We start from the raw sequence: 21,416 nt of genomic DNA, 5'->3' as shown, positions 1-21,416 counted from the left end.
AGGCAAATCATAAGTAGGCATTATTTCTGGCTTGCTACAATCAATATTTTAAAAAAACAGATTTGCATGCAGAGGCACCTCGATATTTCCTTCGATTTTGATAGGAAATCATTTCCTTTTCAATGCAACATTAGGTCTGCAATAGTGTGTACAGCATGCTTAACAATAAGAGTATACTATAGTTTAACATTTTCGTTTTATCTCGGTTGCATGTCACTCTTTACTCTTATGGAGGTTGATATCAATATAAAAAACCGGTTCCACCACAAAACCGCGGTAGACAAAAGCGCGCTCGACGGAAGCGCATACGTGACGTCATCACAGCGCGACGAAAACATCGCGCTGTGATCGATAAATGTAAAAATAAAGCGAAAACCTTACCCTAACCCTAACCCTAAACCTAACCCTTAACCTAAGCCTAAATCTAACCCTAAACCTAGCCCTTAACCTAACGCTAAACCTAACGCTAACCCGTAACCTAACGCTAAACGTAACCCTAACGCTCTAAACCTAACCCTAACCCTTAACCTAACCCTAACCCTAACCCTAAACCTAACCCTTACCTTTATGTGAATCGGCTTGCTTTAATTTTATTTTTATTTCAATTTTTAAATTTTTTTGTCGCGCTGTGATGACGTCAAATGCGCGCTTTCGTCGAGCGCGCTTTTGTGGACCGCGGTTTTGATGGGTCACGAAAAAAAACATATATATTACAGTAAGCATATGTGGATTTAGGTGAGGGGGACAAATGTTCTACAGTCATGTTTCTCTAAAAGAAAGTACAACTTACAGTACAGGCAATGGAATTTTAAAAAATGTTAAATTATAGCATGTTTTTATTGTCAAACACCTTAAAGGCATCTTAAAAGCCATGGTGGCACAGTGATTAGAATGCAGTATTGCAGGCTAAATCTGCCGACTGCCAGCAGTTTGATTTCACTGGCTCAAGGTTGACTCAGCCTTCCATCTCTCCAAGATCGATAAAATATTGAAAGAACCCAGATAGTTGGGGGCAATATGCTGACTTTATAAACCACTTAGAGAGAGCTGTAAACCACTGTGAGGCGGTATATAAGTCTAAGTACTAATGCTATTACTGTATGAACTGTAAGAAAAGCAAAGTTTAGAAAAATTTTGAACTTCTCTGAAAGCCTAAGGAGTTCACTGCTGGATCTGCTGTGTTCACTTAACATGTGGTTCTCACATCAGCTAACCAGATTTGGACAGAAATGCAGTGGCGCCACACAAGATTTTGAGATATATTGTGATTGTTCTACTAGAGTTTTAGTCATCGGTGGTACCAGTGGTGGGATTCAGCCAGTTTGCACCACTTCGGGAGAACCAGTTGTTACGTTTCTGAGCAGTTTGGTGAACTGGTTGTTGGAAGAAATCATTAGGGCACAGAACCGGTTGTTAAATTATTTGAATCCCACCACTGGGTGGTACCCAGTGATAGCATTGTTCTTGCTGATTTTGTCAATTCTATTAAATGTTGTTCTTGTTACTGTTTATTACTACATTTCAGGATAGCATATTTCATACCTAGAACACTTTGTGAAGTCATTCCTTTCAACTGAATGAAACTGAACTATTAGAATGAAAGGAAAAAACCCGAGGAGTCCTTGGGGCTCTCTGAGCTGGCAGATGTTTCATTACCCAAACTAGGTAACATCATCAAAGCTGCTCCTCATTTCAACCCTGAGCTATAAATATTCTCCTTTATTGGAAAAAGTCTCCTCGCACTTCTATCATGCCTCCCTTTGCCCTGCTTTCTTCTCATCTAAAACATCCTAAACGTGGTAATTTTTCATCATTCAGAAGTTGCTATGGCCCTTTGATCATTGAGGTTTCCATTTTACAATTTGCATTTTCTACAAGGTACACTTTTCCCTACCGTTGACAAACAACATCTCACTCATCGTTATTGATCTTTTAGATCAGTGATGGCTAATCTTTTTGGGGCCGAGTGCCGAAAGTGCATGCACACAGCCAGAATACAATGCATCCGTGCCCCCTTACACACCCCGACCCTACGCGCGCACACACAACTCCCACGTGAGCACCCCGTCCCCATGCATGCGCATGCGCCTCCTGCATGTGGCCCACCCCACATGCATGCATGGCAGAGATCAGAAAATCAGCTGACCAACAGGAGGTGCGTGCGCATGCGCAATGGAGCTGCACTGGGGTGACTGCTCACATGCCTGCAGAGAGGGCTATGCATGCCACCTGTGGCACACATGCCATAGGTTCGCCATCACAGTTTTAGATGCTAATCAGAAGGTCAAGTTTCAATAATTAGATCTCTTCCTGAATGTCTACATTGTCCCTGATGGTGATGCTTTCACCCCAGAACTTTTGCTTCTAAATAAGAAAAAACCGTGGATGCCAGTGGCCACATGTTCTGAATGGAATTTTAGGAATGTAGTTAAATATTGATCTTAGCCATTTGTACCTTGATAAGCCGTGAGTACCAGATATAATTCCAGTGAACTAGTCATGATGTTTGCTTTACATTTCACAGTTTTTATTGATTGCATTCTTCTGAGAACGGCTGGATTTTTTTAAAAAATAAAATAAAAACTATTCATATAGTTTTTTTGTCTCATCATTTTCTATTAAGAAAGGGAACTCTTGTTTTGCTTCCCTCCCACCATTACTTGGTTAAAAGCAAATACATAAACCACAAATCAGTTCTTGACAGGGAGACCATAAATTAATGAGTGTTGATCATATCACTAAGCTATGAGCCTGTAAATCAATCCACGCATGTTCCAGGTAGATTTTAACGTCACAGGAGCAATACTCTTGCATGACCCAGAGTGTCTTCAGTAATTTTCACTTGATGAGGGGAAATGTAGTGAATGGGGTGCTGACCTTGAAAGAGATAAAAGAAAAAAAACCTGCATATTTTAATTCAAATAAATGGACAGGGATATCTAAATCCCACAAAAACCAAACTTCAAAGATCAGGCGTGAGAAGTGGTCCCTTTCAAGTCACCTTTAAAATGGGTTAGGGTTAGGATTATGGTCAACAAATATTAACAAAACACATTTGGTAGACAAAAGTGGCCCCATGCCAATTTTCCATGTTTAAATAGACTCCAGGCCTATGATGGCGCAGGTAGCACACAGGTGGCACACAGAGCTGTTTCTGATGGCATGTGAGCTGTTGCCCCAGCTCAGCTCCACCGCACATGTGTGCACGCCTCCTGGTGATCAGCTGGTTTTTGGGTCGCTGCCATGCATGCACGGGAGTGGGGCACATGTGGGAGATATGTGCACATGTGTGTGGGGGGGCTGGGGGGGACCACCACATGCACCGGGGGGGGGTGACATGAACATACATAGGGAGAATGGGGCAGAGCAGGCAGTGTGGGGCCCTCCGTGGCTCATTTTTGGTCCCAGGAGGCTGCAGGGAGGCCTACTATGCCCAAAACAGGGTGCAGAGTGGTCACACACATGCATGCATGTGGGCATGGGGGAGCACAGGAGTCACACATGCATGCACAGGTGCATGGGGCATGGGGGTGGTATTTTGCGTGCATTGCATTATGGGTGTGGGTGCGCACTTTCAGCACTCAATAACAAAAAGGTTAGCTATTACTGCTCTAGGCTCTGTTGTTGTATGTTATGTGCGTTGATGTGGCAGACTCCAAATATTCTTTTATTATTGTATCTATCTATCTATCTATCTATCTATCATCTATCTATCTATCTATCTATCTATCTATCTATCTATCTATCTATCTATCTCTATCTATCTCTATCTATCTATCTATCTATCTATCTATCTATCTATCATCTATCTATCTATCTATCATCTAGCTAGCTAGCTATTATCTATCTATCTATCATCTATCTATCTATCTATCTATCTATCTATCTATTTATCTATCATCTATCTATCTATCTATCTATCTATCTATCTATCTATCATCTAGCTAGCTAGCTATTATCTATCTATCTATCTATCTATCTATCATCTATCTATCTATCTATCTATCTATCTATCTATCTATCTATCTATCTATCTATCTATCATCTATTCATTACTTCTCTATGACAATAAATCAGTTTGCCTTCAGAGACTGCTGAGATTATGTGAACACAAAGGCCTGAGCATTCCAGATGGTTCAGAATGAGAATGGGAAAGCATCCAGATTTAGTTGTCCTTGGTCTCTGATCTCTTCGTGGTTTTTGGAAAAACAAAGCAGGAGAGCATGGTGCTTTTTCCTGTGATCCTTGGGCTCTCTTCTCTTCTCTGCACTGCCACCTCTTTATTTCCTGAACTGATTATTTCTTTTTTCATTGTATATTTACTTTTCCATCACCACTCCTACTAGATGTATTTGGTGTGTGCTTGTAACTAAGAATAGTACAATAAAAACATTATAATAAGGTAGCTGTAATGGACTATGATAATAACCTTGGGAGACAAGAGGAAAAGTTGTAGCCTATCAATGTTTTGATAAGAGAAAATCCAAAGGAACCAAGGGGAGGAGAAAGCTTCTTAGAATGGATCTTCCCTAATTCTCTCGAAAATAAAGTGATGGCAGGGAGTGCTTTCAAACAAACAAGTTTTAGTTATGGTAACACTACAATAAAGGTTATATTAGTACTCATAGTTTTAGTTTCCTTTCCAGCCTATCTTGAAAAGCTAATAGCTTTTATAATCCACTGCAAAACCACAATAAAGACATAGACATATAGATAGACATATAGACAGACAGACAGACAGACAGACATTAGTGGCTTTACTGCATAATATTAGTGGCTTTTTTTCAGAGACAGATTTACCCTTCTCCATTATGTGCCATTTCCACTGTCATGACTTTACTCTTCCTTAGGACTTGTCTTACTTGCAAGGTTGTCTCCATCATTAAGGCAAAGGACTTAGCCCTCATCATTCTGCACACAGCATGGGGAGGGCTGCATTCTGCTCGTCAAGCAGCACATCATTTTGGTTTATCCTTCCCCCTTCTTTAATCTGTCTTGTAGATCTACTTTATCAATTAACTATTCTCCGCTTCTACGTCTCACCCAGTTTGGCTGATTTCCCTAACCCTAAGCTCAAAATAAGTTTAGATATCAAAACTGTTCTTGAAAATATTTTGGAATGCTAAACTTTTTGCTGGAGAAGGTACCTCTCCAATGAACTTACCCACCTCCTTCCAACTGAAATCCAAAATGCATATACGTTCCATACGTTGTATGGAAAATGACATTTCTTTTTCATGAAAGTAAGTGGCAGCATCTTATTTATTTATTGGTTTGTCAAACATGTACAAGATAGCAGGTATAAATATAAACATAGATATGAATGAAAGAAATGAATACAAATAGTTGGGCACAGTAGGACAGGGACAATAGTCATGCTGGTGCACTTATGCACGCCCCCTTTACGGACCTCTAAGGAATGGGTTGGGGTCCACGGTAGATAGTTTAAGGTTGAGGCTGTAGGGGTTAGAGGATGTAACAACAGAGTCAGATAGAGCATCCCAGGCGTTGACCACTCTATTGCTGAAGTTGTATTTTCTGCAATTGAGTTTGGAATGGTTTACCTTGAGCTTGTATCTATTATTTGTCAGTGTATTATTGAGGCTGAAGCGGAAGTAGTCATTGACAGGTAGGATGTTGTAGCAGACAATTTTGTGTACTGCGCTTAGATCACACCGCAGGTGGCGCAGTTCCAGGTTGTCCAAACCCAAAATTTCAAGCCTGGTGGTGTAAGGAATTTTATTGTGAGTAGAGGAGTGGAGTACTCTTCTCGTGAAGTACCTCTGGATCCTCTCAATTGTATTAATGTCCAATATACAGTGTGGATTCTCCCATTCTTTCCCCCATTCTTCTGCCAGGAGATGCTGTGGGATGGAGCACTCAAGAACCTCTACAATTGTTCACATGAGCTTTGGAGGTGCTTGTTCTGCCATTAGGCAGGTGAACCATTTGCCTCGGGCACCTGATTCTGGGTATCCATAAAAGATAGAAGATTGTTTGTAACTGATTTAGAACTGGATGTAATTCATCAGTGTGTCAGAAGTTTGAAAAGTAATCTTTTGACCATCATATTGCTAAACATGTCTCTAATTGCTTCTAGGAACTTACAGAATCCATATTATGTCAAAACAAAAGCATATGATTCATAACATCACCACACAAATGGTAGAATTAGGTCATGATGGTTAATACATGTATTCAAGTTGAATCTTTTGTGTACTCACATTCCCAGCAATTATCTGTGTGCTTTCATAAATAGGCAACAAATGCCAGCTAAAGAGTCCCCTGTGCTTTATTAGTGAAACAATGGGGAAGATTGGTTTTTATTTACTACCACTTATTACATCTAAATGGCATGCTACTTCAAGCCCCAGTGAGTAGTTTCCTTTATGTTCCTCCATGTGCTGCTATAGCCATCTCTTTAAGGAGACAACAGCAGATAAATAGTGGCAGATAACAGTGATCAAGAACAAATGATGAATAAGGTAAAGGTTCCCCCGCACATGTGTGCTAGTTGTTTCTGGCTCTAGGGATGGTGCTCATCTCCGTTTCAAAGTCGAAGAGCCAGCACTGTCTGAAGATGTCTCTGTCATGTGGCTGGCATGACTAAATGCCGAAGGCACATGGAGTGCTGTTATCTTCGCACCAAAGTGGTCCCTATTTTTTTACTTGCATTTTTATATGCTTTTAAACTGCTAGGTTGGCAGAAGCTATGACAAGTAATGGGAGCTCACTCTATTTCGTGGTTCTAGGGATTCAAACCGCTGAATTGCCGACCTTCTGATCAAGAAACTCAGCGTCTTAGCCTCTAAGCCACAGCCTCCCTCTTAAATAATGAATAGAACCTGACAAAAAGATAACTACAGTAACTGTAGTTATGTACAGTAACCTGTAACATGAGCATTTTTAAGGACTAGAAACTAGAGAGGAGGACCATGCATACATCAACCAGAAATCACCCAGAAACATATTGGGATCTACCTTTTATAGGTTAGTTGATCACACTTCTGATGTAATGCAGCTTTCAGCCTATTGTCATTTTAATTGTCAGGACTTTGGAAAGAATTCACCATAACGTAAACCTTGTGAAACAGCAGTACAGGTCCCCAAGTGAATCGATTTGTTTTTAAGGCTAGGAAAGAGTAATCTCCTTATTGCCTGTGGATGATTTTTGAGGTATCAGGAAGATAAAACTTATCTACTTATTTATTAGGTATAAAAACTGTCAAGGCAGAGTTGGCAGCATTCTTTCTCCACACAACCACAACCCTGTGAGGTAGATTCGGCTAAGTCATCCGGTAGCCTTCCAGGACTGAAGATAGACCAGATCAACAGCAGTGATAAGTAGGTTACAAATAATTGTCCAGGATAACCAAAGAGAGAGAGTTTAAAAAGTTAAATTTTGTTTTTGTTTTATCACCCCATTTCTCCTTTTCCAGGACACTTTAAGAGTCAATGCTACAGTACCAGTAGCCTCATTTTTCCCCCAGTTTTGATAGTTTTATACTATATTGACTGTCATGGCATGTTTTGAAATGCAGAGCTCCATTGAGAGACAGCTTGTTTATTTATTTTTCTCAATGACCTCAGAATGTTTGCAGACAAATTGCTATTTTGGAGGCCAAAACTGTTTGCCTGTCATTAAGATGTATGATTCACAACTGTCAGACAACTTTATTTTAGGGAACAGGGATGTCCTAAGGTAGCTGATTTGAACTTTCTAACATGTTAACCAATATGCCCTTCACAAAAGCTATACCATCAGAGGGTTCCACCACAAAACTGCGCTCGACTAAACCGCGCCTGACTAAACCGTGTCGCTGACATCATCAACAGGGCGACAACAGCGTGGAGACAGAAGCACGCTGTAAACCCTAAACCTAAAATTAACCCCTAAACCTAAACCTAACCCCCCTAAACCTAACCCTAAACCTAACCCTAAACCTAACCCTAAACCTAACCCTAAACCTAACCCTAAACCTAACCCTTAACCTAACCCTAAACCTAACCCTAACCCTAAACCTAACCCTTAACCTAACCCTAAACCTAATCCAAACCTAACCCTTAACCTAACCCTAAACCTAATCCTAACCCTTAACCTAACCCTAAACCTAATCCTAACCCTAACCCTTAACCTAACCCTAACCCTAACCCTAACCCTAACCCTAACCCTAACCCTAACCCTTACCTTAAGTTGAATCGGCTTGCTTTTAAAGCGCTATTTAAAGCGCCCTTCTTTCTCCGCGCTGGCTGTTGTCGCCCTGTTGATGACGTCAGCAACGCGGTTTAATCAGGCGCGGTTTAGTCGAGTGCGGTTTTGACGGGTCACGCATCAGAGCCCCCAGAAATGTATACCCATTGACCTAGTAACCTTCTGTCCAAACCTGGGACAAATATACTAAAATATTAAAAGTATGTGTACCTTTCCAATGCACCCTCCTGGGGCTATGAAAGTAACTTGATTCTGGCAAAGATTAACAATAATCTTTGTGAGATCTGTAGACCATTTAAACAGTAAAGTCTGAATTCTTTAGCCTCATGATCATTAGGTGAATTTTGTACTATATTCCAGATACAATTTCTCCAAAAAAACATTGCGTCCAATAACTAACTCTCTACCCTCTTTGGTTATTTTTCATGCCTCGTTCCTTTTTCCGTACTGTCTTTGGAACAGGAATAATGAGTTGTGTTATACTTGGAGCAATCCCTGTTGTTTAGAAACCCCACGTGATCTGGTTGCCAGCATCTGCAAACTGGATGGAGCAATGCAATGAATAAATAAAATCTGACTGCTCTGCATCAGGTAGTTGTTTCTTTAGCCCTCCTTCAACAACTGAAGAAAGATGCTTAATTCTGGCACATTTCTCCCATGCTTTGCTTCTTTATTGCTACTGACTTGCTACTCAGTTGGTCGAAATGAAAACAAGATGGGGCAAAAGGTTTTACAATTGGCTGGTAAATGACATAGGTTTTAGTGATATGTGATTTGCTCTTGTATGGGCAAATATTCTAGCAACAGCCAGAGGGCAATTCCAAATTCAGGAAGGTATATTCTTTTTGCCTTTTTATATGTTGTTTACATGTCTGTATGTGAATGTGTGTTTGTGCCTTTGAGTCAATCTTGACTCATGTCAACGTTATGGACAGGATCATAGCAATAGCAGTTAGACTTATATACCGCTTCATAGAGCTTTCAGCCCTCTCTAAGCGATTTACAGAGTCAGCATATTGCCCCCACAGCCTGGGTCCTCATTTCACCCACCTCGGAAGGATGGAAGGCTGAATCATCTTTGAGCCGGGGAGATTTGAACCGCTGAACTGCAGATAGCAGGTCAGCTGAGTGGCCTGCAGTACTGCACTCTAACCACTGCGCCACCTTGGCTTTCATATAGTTTTCTTGACAGGAGTGACTTGACAGAACGTTCCTTCAAGACTTTTTCAGGCTAGGGCTTGGGGAGAGACTTCTATGCCTAATAGGTGATTGGAACTCAAAGCTTTAATGTTTGCAGTACTTTAACCACTGATCCAGAGGCAGTATTCAACAGGTTCTGACCAGTTCTGAGAACCAGCAGCAGAAATTTTGAGTAGTTCGGAGAACCGGTAAATACCACCTCTGACTGGCCCCGCCCCCATCTATTCTCTGCCTCCCAAGTCCCAGCTGATTGGGAGGAAATGGGGATTTTGCAGTACCTTCTCCTGGAGTGGGGAGGGAATTGAGATTTTACAGTATCTTTCTCCTGCCATGCCACACTATGTCCACCAAGCCACGCCCACAGAACCGGTAATAAAAATTTTGAATCCCACCACTGCACTGATCATTATAAAAGTCATGATTATTATAAAAATGTTCAGAATTATGGAAGAAAAAGTTATCACTCCAACAACATATGGCCATAAATGTGAATGAACAGAGATACATGGACCCCCAAATTAAATTTAATTAATTTTTGAAGGGCTCAGGTGTCACTTCCAAGATCATATGGGATTTTAATCTTTGCACCCCAAATGTGAGTTTTAAGCCATTTCCAACATATGCTCTTATATTTTTGTTTAATTTTGCAGTTCTCTGAGAATGTCAGGAGTGCAGCCATCTACTGTTCTGTGATTCAACAGAACTCTTGGGATTTCTGACATTTTATCTGGTTGCCTTTCCATAGTCCATGAAGGAAATTGCCAGATTTTTTTCCTCTTCCAGGTGGAGAAAATTAAGTGGCTCAAGTGCTTTACACATGTTGCCAATGAAGACATGCACTTAACTTTAGCTAACTCTTTGATGTGGCAGTGAAGACTGGAGAATGATTCATGATTCTTTAAATACGAGTCTTAGTTTATCTAACTGGATTAGAAACTATTTACTCAGCATGCATTGAGATCCTCCTGGGGTCTAAACCCAAACATAGGACAGGAAAATAAAAGTTCATTACTATCCTAACTGATCATGGAGCTTGAACCTGAGATAAAATCTTGCCTTCTACTGTGTAGCCTGATTTAGATTCGTAAAAATAGTATCTTTCCAATATTGTAATAGCTACATGTTGGCAGTGAATTCTGGTGTGGAAAGTCTTCATTCTCAATAAGGTCACAAAACCAGTGTGACTCTCTGGAGCCTTAGCAATGTGACTTATGTGGCATGATAATCAGAACTGTGGTGGTACTCAGGTGGTTTCTTTGCATTCTTTTTAAGCATATTTCTTATTTTGGCAGCAAAGAGACCTTAGCAATTCACTGCCAGGATTCCTTCAACGATTAAACAGAATCCAAACCGCCACGCTAGAAAATAACCTTGGATCAGACTAGGATAAACATACCATTATTCTTCTCTGAGGTAAAAGGCTATTTCAGTGGACTTGCTAAGCAGTATCAGCTATGCTGGCTTTAGTATCATTTAAAATAGTTAAACGCATGTGATGAGGATTGAATTCGAATGTCCCAGCACTGACAAGAATCCAAAGTATTTGAAATACAGCTGTAATTCCCCCCCCCCCCCTGATAATCTTTTCTTTGATTCATACATTTAGTAAGTTCTGCTGTTAGTTGCACGGCTTATTTCAGAAAAAGCTTCAAAAATTCATTGGTTATGTGCTGGGTGGTAGGTTTTTTTTAATTATTTAAGGTTTGATTTACATGCTAATTTTTTGTCTAAAAATTAAAGACCATGAGTTCACTTCTTTGGACTAATATAATTTTTTTAATGGTTTAAAGTTTCCTGCTGGTGCACAGGAATTATGAGGATAACCTTCCAAGGCATTTTCATATGCAAACTCTTTTCCTTTTTACTAAGTATTATGTAGTAATAAAGATCATTAGCTAAATTTAAAATATCTTCAAATTCATATAGTATTAGAAAAACTAAAGAGACAATCCTACTATTTAAGATATAACCACAGAAGGTTAATATCAGGGGTGAGCTGCTACGGGTTCGCCCAGGTTTGGGAGAACCCATAGCTAACATTATGGCCAATTCGGAGAACCTCCAAATCCCACCGCTGGCTGGCCCCACCCACCTCTCCCTTTCCAGGAGTCTCCCATTTTGGATGCAAGGTAAGTACAGGGCCTGCATGGAAGCTTGGGGAAGGGGGGGGAACGGGCATCCCGGAAGTTCTGGCAAGCTAGAAACGGGACTGTTTCTGGCCTCCGGAGGGCCTCTGGAGCCTGGGGGAAGCAGTTTGCACCTTCTCAGAGGCTCAAGGAAAGCTTCTGGAGCCTGGGGAAGGCGAAAATTGGGCCCCCGCTGTGGTGCAGGAGGCTGACTAGGCCACGCCCACCATGGCCATGCCCACCCAGCAACCGGGCAGAGAACCATTTGCTGAAAGTTTTGAAGCCCACCTCTGGTTAATATTTGCTATGGTGTCTTCAGAGCTGGAGGTCAAGTGGGATCCTTCATTTGCAGTTTCACCCTCAAATATGTCCAGAGACAGTAAAGACTTCTTGGCACAAGGACAACAAATGGAAAAAAAAATGAGGGAAGGTTCTGCTGAGAGAAGGTGGGAAGAAGAAAATTGCACAAGGGCTTGGCAGTTTCTAAGTGACCAAAGTCTGAACAAGAGTCAAATTCCAGAATGAGGAACCAGGAAATTAGAAAATTATCAATCAAACAGAAGCCTGTGAAAACAACCCAACCTTGTTTTTTCTCTGACCGAGAAGAGTTTCAGGGAGGAATTGTATTATTGACCAATAACATATGGCTGAAACAAAATCTGTTCACATTTTACACAGCAGTGGCAAAAGCAGATAAAAATATTCCCATGAAAATAATTTGAATTTTTTTTTAAAGGCTAACCGATGAAATGCTTCTGGATAAAAGTATAAGTGGGGGAGGAGTGAATAAATGTGACAACTTTTGCTGTGTCACAATCAGCCAGCTGTTGACCACTGGACAGATAATTTGTAAAGCAAATATATTCATGTAACAGAGGAGAAAAGTTAACATGATCTCCTCTTCTAACGTCAACGCACATGTAAATATAATTCATGAGACAATAGGATTCATAATTACAGCTTCAGTGCTATTACTCCTAATATTTGCTATCAGATATTTGGTTGTTGTATTGGTTAAAAAGTACAATATATGTGATGAAATCAGGGATGGATTTCAGCCGGCGTTACTGCCAGTTCGCTCGTGTTTTGCACATGTGCTGGCTGCGTGCTGCGTGCACATGCACAGTTCAATTGAAATTGTTCTGGGCATGTGCAGAACTAAAAAAAGAGATGGTGACAATGGTGGCAGTGACCGGGAAACAGTTCAGGGGCACAGCCAGCCTGGGTTGCTGCCAATTCTGCGACTCAGGCTAGCAAGCCACTACCGGTTCAGCTGAACCGGGCTGAACCGAAAGGAACCCACCTCTGGATAAAATATGCGTAATATGATTATTATAAAAACTATAATATTAATTACTGAAATTATGAAATTCCAATAAGTGATATCTATAAAATATACCAAAAAACAATACCACAATGATTTCACAAAGTATAAGTATAGAATATTAATAATTGTGCACCACTGATTCGCAGATATATTCAATCATAAGAGCAATTCTTTAAAATTATACTAAGAGAGATAGATTATTTTCTTTATAAGATTCGGTACTGGGTGTTTAAAACATTTTGGTTGATAAATATTTGCTGGGTTTATCATCTTAATGATTAGCTAGAAAAAACAAACATGTACTAGATGTGTTTTAATTCTCTCTTTTTTCTTTTCTAGCATCTATCTCCTCTTCTCATGAGAGGTGAAGCTGACGGGTGAAACTTTCTCCAAAGAAATATGTTCCAATATGTGCATTCCTGGCAATAAGACCAGAGATCTCTTCAGATTGCTTTTTTTCTGGAAGACCAGACTGATTCGTAATACAAAATGTCTTCCTCTGACAATGAAGTGACAAAATGGCCCCCTGGAGAAGTCAGAGAAATAGCTGAGCTCTTGTCACCGTTGGTCTCACCTAACACTGTTCACATTTTCTCACCAGAGACCCCTCTTCCTGGCACAGACCAATATATGCACATTTCTGGAAAAACAGATTCTGCATACAGTTCTTTCTCAGGGAGCTCAAATCTGCCAGACGCCCCTATGTCATTAGGCTCTGGGGAACATGATTTGCTTCCTCTAAAGCAAATGCCATATATGGATTCAGGATATATAGGAAATATTTGTAATCCCGGTGCAAGACATTTTGAAGATGGACAGATGTATGAAAACAAGATAGTGAGAAAAGCCAATTGCCCTAGGTTGGACAGTCCTACATATATCAAATCATATGGAAACAAGCCAACTCTTGAGATGTTATACCAAACTGCATCACCATTGACCAGGCTCTCACCTCTGTTTTCTCATCTGCCATCCCCAACAGCTCAAGTAGACCACTCTGAAACTAATCAAAATGTGGATGAAACTCATGCTGGAATTTGCTGTAGCCATAATGTTCAAGGAGAAGCCTTTGTGAAAGAGGGCAACCCAGGGCTTCCTTTGCACACCCTACCAAATTGCTGTAATGACTGTTGGCTCTCATTTTCTCAGAACAAAAGTCCAGTCGTGGAAAAGGACGTTGCTTGGTATTCTGCTAACCTGAATACTACAAAGAATAGTACTACCTCTTCCACCAAGCATTCTATCCTTCAAGAAAAATCAAAATCTGGCTTTTTGGCCAAGAAGAGCCAGGAGATGTTGACTGCTCAGAATGCAATTCATGCTCATAAATTTCCAGAAGCAACGAGGGATAAGCCTTCTCTTTCACTGCAGACCAAGTACAAACCTGTTAATGATCCACTGGAGAACAAACAGTATTGTGCCAGTGTATATAAGCCACACTTTGGAGAAGCAGATTTTACAGGGAGGGCAGCAGTACTCATGAAACAGGAGGGGCAGCTTTACGGACCTCTGGATTATTATTCAGGTTTCGATCACAGCATATGCAAGAGCAGTAAAAGTTTAAAACATGCTGACAACTCTGTTCCTAATGAAGTTACACCGAGAATAATTAATATCTCTGAAGATAAGGATTGCACTTTCTGTTCTGAGGAAGGGAACAGCGGAAGCATTTGGCAGCAGCCTTTAAAAATCCAGAACCTGCCATCTCAAGCTTTGGCTCCTACCGAAACAACTTACGGTAAGATTTATGAGACATCGCATTCAGGATCTTATTTCGACTATGCTACAGAGGAAGTTGTTTCTCAATCATTCAGCAGCCCTGGAAAAGCAGAGGAGGATACAACCAGTAGCACAAGCCTTTTAGCATATCCTAAAGAGGAGGAAATGCTCAAGCCTTTTGGTTTTCCCAAATTGCCATTTTCAAAGGCTGAAAGTCAACCCCAGAATGAGTCTGCCAATATCAAGATAAATAGAAAGACAACTCCTTTGCTTTATTATCTCTCTGGTGGGAGAAATTCCAGCCTTATGAATCATAAAAATCAGGATCAAGAACATGAAGAGTTTTTGATGAAATCTCCAAAGAACAATCAGTCAGGCTTGGCTGAACCAGGAATAAGGCCAAAAGACAGAAACAGCCACGTGGATGATGTTGCCAACAAGAATGAAGGTTCCTTGGATGAAAAGTTCAAGAATGACTACCGAGAAAAACTTAAATTTGCCCAACAGAAAGTCCTAAGGGAGACATCTTTTAAGAGGAAGGATTTACAGATGAGCTTACCTGTTCGGCTAAAAGAGAAGCCTTCTTCAAGGCCATCTATTCAACATCTAAGGTCATTTTCATTAACTAGTACAAATGAGGACTCCAAATCAATTCCTCCAACAAAGCCACAGGAAAATACTTATGCCGACTGGGAATTTAAAAAGCCACAGACTGTTCGAATTGGGGCCAGGAAAAGGGCAACCAAGGAACAAAAGAAGATGTCTTATTCTGAACCTGATAAACTCAACCAATTGGATGATCAGAAGGATCAAAACATATCATGGGGACAGAAAAAGGCAAGATCCCGGTCTGATGAAATTACCGGACAGGGAATAACAATAATCAGAAGTAAAGCTCTGGAAAATCAAGGCAGGGCCATTTCAAAAGCTGAACTGAAGCAATTGCAACATAATGCACTCCTAGAGTACATGGAACGAAAGATTGGGCAACAGCCTGCCATGGCAAAGAGCTGGTCACAGCAGACTTCCCAACTCAGAATTCTGAGTTCAAAGAGGCCTCCAGAAGACCACACTTCCAATCCTGGTACCATTAGGAAGTCACAGAATATGTTCTTTCCGTTCCCTGCTTCTGGGAAAATTCATGAACCACCTTCTACCTTCCCTACTTTAACCTGTACAACCACCACAACTGATAGATGTACGGTCAGATCACTAGAGACTGAGCTGTTGAATTTAAAAGCACAGCCTGCTATCAGTGAAGAAAGCTGTAACAGCAAATATGTACCTGCTCAAAGTTTTCTTCACTCAGATTCTGTTTCCAGCAGAGTTCGAGAGAGATCCCAATCAGTTCCTTCTCCTGTTCAGGTAGTTATGAAGCTATTAATACGTAATTTACTTCTGGTGATAATTTTCTCTTTCTTTTAGTATGCTATAATACACACGAGCCTGAATTTCATCTGTGTAAAGGCAATATATTGAAGAGATCACTGAATGAAAAAAATATCAGGGAGGAAAGCATGACTTATGCTTCATTGTCACATTTATTTCTAGCATGACCTTGAAGAATAAATTTCATAATCTGAAAAATTACCTCACTTGTACTGTAATTCCAATGATGTCAATTGAACTTCAGTGTGTTTGGGCATTAATAATTAAGCAGAAAGAAAGAGAAAATATCTGAACTAATTTCTCTCTCATTGAAATCACTGTGACTTAAACATTAACTTTCTATAATATTTTTATTCTTCCTTTCCCAATTCTGTAATGTCATAAAATAGTTAATAGATTACTGGTAGAGTTGTCATGATAGGTGGTTTTTTTTTAAAGAGCTGAATTTACAAAGAATGAGAGACTAAGTAATACCTTCCTCTTTATCTTAGACATAGAATTGTTTTGGCTAAGGTCTCCCATGTCACGTAAAATTGTGATTTCTTATGTTCTATTTATTTATTGTTTAAACAATGTATGTAATCATCCATTTCACAGCAATACGTTTTTGTGACAGACAGGATTAAAGAAAAAGAAAAAAAGGAAAAAAGGAAAGAAATCACAACACACAAAAATGTACACAGAATATTGTGTTTATAATAATATAACATAAACTAGATTATAAAAAGCGTTTCAGTTGATGAAGCATAAGAACAGACAAATGTCTGTGGAAACATCAGATTTTTAATGCCTTATAAAAGGCCAAGATATAAGGGCCATCTGGACCTTCAGGGTGAATGCTGTTCCATTGGGCAGGCACTATGATAGAGAAGATCTTACAGGATGACATAGAAGGAACCTGGACAATCTTACTCCATAAGTCCTTAAGGGCTGAGGAAAAATATCTTAAATGACATCCTTGGCTTCCAACTTCTTTTAACTCTGTTTCTTCCTCGCCTCCCCACCCCCCAAGGGAACAACCTGAATGAGGCAACACAATATTATTTTTGCTGTGAATTATATTGGGTGTTTTTGCTGGAAGCCATATTTTACATTTCATGCCAAATGATTTTTATGTGAAATTTATTGGTGATAAACTACTTTCAAAGTTTACCATTTTCTGTAGTGATTTTTGACTAAGAGGTTTTGTTTTGAGTTTAAAGGTGATCAAATACCATGTAATGTGCCACGATACAGATACTGAAGCTCAACTGATTTCTGCCTATAGAAGATATGATATTGTTCCATAGTTTGCCATGAAATCTGCTTCTTCTTTATGTTTCCCAACTTGATTTTGGACTTTAAAAAAACCCTACTGACCACGAACAATTCTCTGTCTTTATTAATAATTGAACCTTACTGTTTTTTAAATTACCTTTTAAATTTTTTTTTCATGTTCCATATTTATTTTGCCACACTAAACAAGAAATATATGTTTCTTAGTGTCGAAACTTCAATTACCTATTTCTTCAGCTCAAGAGATTTCAGTTACCTATTTCGCTGATAACAAACTTTCTATTATTATTTGTTTTAAATGTCTGTAGAGATTCTCAGTCATCCAGGTCATGGTTGTCTCTTCCTTCCATTCCCCACTATCCTGTCAGAGCTGAAGAAGCTTCTTGGATGAGAAGTGAAATGTCTTCAAAGAAAAAACAAGAAAGTCCAGTTGCTTCCTGAAAAAGCACCTGTGGGGCAATTATTTTTAAATGATTTAAAAAAAAACAAACCATAGCAGAGTATTCATATAGCAATATAATAAATAAAATGGGAGAAAAGGTTAATGGATCATTATACTTGATTCCTAGGGTTTCTGAATCATGGCTTAGAGATCCAGTCTATAATATACCCTTCTCAATGCCCTCCAGATATATCCATGAGGGACGACAATGATGAAACTTGTGATCCAATTAATTTGGAGGGCATGGATGGAGAAGACTACTTTACATTTTTAAATGGAATTTAAGGAGAGGGATAGTTCTCATATTACAGAGAATGAGAACTTTACATCTTTTCAGATGATAACTCTTGAACTATTTGTTTTAAAAGACTAGAGGGAAAAGAGGTCCCTGTTCTCTTGGTAAAATTATGTGGAGGTAAACAGAAAAATTGGATTTATGAATTTCATGAATGTTCCCTTATTTTTAAACTCTGCTGTCTATTTATTTTAATTTACAGTTAAATAATATTTTGAAATGCCTTAATAATTTGGCTTCATTGATTAAATATGATAACCAAAATGTTACGTCTACTGATTGCAACTGGACCAGTTAAAACCATGGCTATCTAGTATTTGAGCATATATAAGGTGACCAGATTTTCAGATTGGTAAAGAGGGACACCTTTGACACCTTTAATTTTTAATTAAAAATTTTATACGGAGCAACAAAAGTTTTCATATGCAAAAATAGTATTGTAATATTTTTTTTATTTCAACGTAACTACAATTTACAAATATAAATTGTAACTGTTGCCAAACATCAAAATTTTGATCACGTGACCATGAGGGTGCTGCAACGGTCGCTAAGTGTGAAAATGGTCGCTAAGTGTGAAAAATGGTCATCAGTCACTTTTTTCAATGCCATTGTAACTTTGGTCACTAAACCCATTATACCACCTTTCTTGCCACAGTTCTTAAGTGAATAACTGCAGCTGATAAGTTAGTAACATAAGTGAATCTGGTTTCCCCATTTGACTTTGTCAAAAGGTCATAAAAGACGATTACATGATTCCAGGACACTGAAACCATCATAAATATGAATCTGTTGCCAAACATCAAAATTTTGATCGCGTGACCATGAGGATGCTGCAATGGTCGCTAAGTGTGAAAATGGTCGCTAAGTGTGAAAATGGTCATCAGTCACTTTTTTCAATGCCATTGTAACTTTGGTCACTAAACCCATTATACCACCTTTCTTGCCACTGTTCTTAAGTGAATAACTGCAGCTGATAAGTTAGTAAAATAAGTGCATCTGTGTCAGCATCACTTCATTCAGTAATCAGGAAAGAAAACCACTGGACTCCATTTGTATTGAAATCAAGTGTACTTTTACTAATTATAAATGAACAGTTGCAAAGCTAAGCTGAGTCTGGTTAATTAGGCGCGAAAGCTAATAATATAATGTATAATTCATTCCCCTCTCCTTGGCATCCCCGTGCACAGTCCAATCATATTTCCCCCAAATGTCAGGTGTGAGATAACTTCAAAAGGCATCACCAGGATGGAATGCTGGACCGTTGGCCTTTGCGGGAAACACCCCTCCTCCACATGCACAGTAAGGTGGTCAATTCAGCGTATAGAAACTTCCTCCAGCACAGCAATGATTCCCCTCCCAAATACCATGCCCCCCCTCCCCGTTTCAATGGCAGCCGAAGCAGTAGCAAAGCGGAGGCTGACAATCTGGTTTCATCATTTGACTTTGTCAAAAGGTCACAAAAGGCAATTACATGACTCCAGGACACTGAAACATTCATAAATACAAATCTGTTGCCAAACATCAAAATTTTGATCACATGATCATGAGGATGCTGCAACGGTCGCTAAGTGTGAAAATGGTCGCTAAGTGTGAAAAATGGTCATCAGTCACTTTTTTCAATGCCATTGTAACTTTGGTCACTAAACCCATTATACCACTTTTCTTGCCACAGTTCTTAAGTGAATAACTGCAGCTGGTATTTTGTATTTTGGATAGAATCCACACAGAATAAATTGAAGCAAAACATTTCAAACTATTCCACACAGAATAAATTGAAGTAAAACATTTCAAACTATTCCACACAGAATAAATTGAAGTAAAACTATTTTAAAAAATCCTATGCAAAATAAATAAAATATTATTTTAAAATACATTAAAAAATAAAAGAAAAAAACCCGGCAGGCACTCCAAGTCAATCCAGAATGATGTAGATGTTAATACAAAGAACTAAGCAAATTAAAACGGTGAAATTAGTCCCAGGGAAATATTTTTCAAAGAAACCTTGCCACCATTTTTCCCACACGAGCCGACCTCCAACCTCCGTGCCCCTCCCCTCCGGGAAATCCAGGAAGGAACAGTAGCTACTTCTCTACCGAAAGTATTTCCTGGAGCTCTATGGTACTGGGTCATCTTTTCTTATAAAAGGAAGTAAAAGGAGCGGGGGGGGGGGTGTTTCCATTTTCTTGCTTTAACGTTTTAATATCTTCAATGAATGTACTGAGAGATAGAGAGGGGTTAGAGTTAGACAGGGTGTCTTTTGTTTTGTCCCGGTTAGGATTTCTTAAGTAAATCCACTGCACTTTCAACATGAAGCCAGAAAATCGGGACTTTTTAAAAACGCTGCGGGACATGGGACAAATTGTTAGAAATCGTGACTGTCCCGCAAAAATCAGGACGTCTGGTCACCTTAAGCATGTAGCAAGAAAATCAGAAAGCAAAGTAACACTTTGGGTGAATTATAACACAGAGTACAGGGAAGTTGTAGCTTCCCTTTGTAGCAGTGACTTTCCCACTTCCCCAAGTATATTTTTTCTTGCATGGTTATGAAAGGTGGAAAAAAATTCATTGGTCATGTGTGTGTGCATGCTTGCATGTGCATGTGTGTGTGCATATGTGTATGTGAGAAAAAGAAAGAGAGCTGTTGGTTGTAGCTGCACAACAACATATTTTATGGATGGAGAGGTGCTCAGACTGGAGCAAGAAGGAATCGGTTATGTAATATTCCAATTAGCTGTTTCTTAGAGAAACCACATCTTTTCTTGGCTCCTTTTTTAAGGATAACAGGCAGAGTGAGCCCATCCAAACCAGATCTGAGCACCTTTCCCTCTTTGGTTCTGAATACAGGCAGTCCTATTTAGCAACTATTTCTCTTGCTAGGCAAGATAGATGTTAGATGAGTTTTTCTCCACTTTACAACTTTTCTTGCGCCAAAGTAGTTAAGACTCACTGCAGTTGTTAAGTTAGTAACACAGTTGTCAAGTGAATTTGACTTCCACAATGACTTTGCTGATCAGGTCACAAAAGGTAATCACTGCCATTGTTATAAATACATGCCAGTTGCGAACTGTCCAAATTTTGATCCCATGTGACCATGGGAATGCTGCAATAGTTATAAATGTGTAAAACAGTCGTCGTCTTCTTCTTCTTCTTCTTCTTCTTCTTCTTCTTCTTCTTCTTCTTCTTCTTCTTCTTCTTCTTCTTCTTCTTCTTCTTCTTCATTGCAAAGTCATGTTCAACCCATCATGACCCCATGGACAACATTCCTCCAGGCCTTCCTGTCCTCTTCCATCCTCTGGAGTCCATTTAAGCTTACGTCTACTGCTTCAGTGACTTCATCCAGCCACCTCATTCTTTGTTGTCCCATTCTTCTTTTGCACTCAAACTTTCCCAGCATTAGGCTCTTCTCCAGCGAGTCCATCCTTCTCATTAGG

General features: G+C 39.5%; 1 protein-coding gene across 1 annotated transcript in view; it reads left to right on the top strand.

The window, feature by feature from the left end:
• SHROOM1 (shroom family member 1) overlaps positions 1 to 21,416 on the top strand; it is a 48,235-nt gene that overhangs the window by 11,831 nt on the left and 14,988 nt on the right. The window contains exon 2 of the mRNA XM_087709570.1: positions 13,205 to 15,949. Coding sequence (XP_087565696.1) covers positions 13,355 to 15,949 — 2,595 coding nt within the window. The 5' untranslated portion in view covers positions 13,205 to 13,354. The remainder of the gene's footprint in view (positions 1 to 13,204; positions 15,950 to 21,416) is intronic.

The sequence above is a fragment of the Thamnophis sirtalis genome, unplaced genomic scaffold (assembly GCF_051295495.1).
Source record: "Thamnophis sirtalis isolate CommonGarterSnake01/CBP01778 unplaced genomic scaffold, rThaSir2_p1.2 scaffold_3, whole genome shotgun sequence".
In the NCBI taxonomy this organism is placed as follows: domain Eukaryota; kingdom Metazoa; phylum Chordata; class Lepidosauria; order Squamata; family Natricidae; genus Thamnophis; species Thamnophis sirtalis.
The sequence above is the reverse complement of the archived record's forward strand: the minus strand, read 5'-3'. Positions and strand labels throughout refer to the sequence as shown.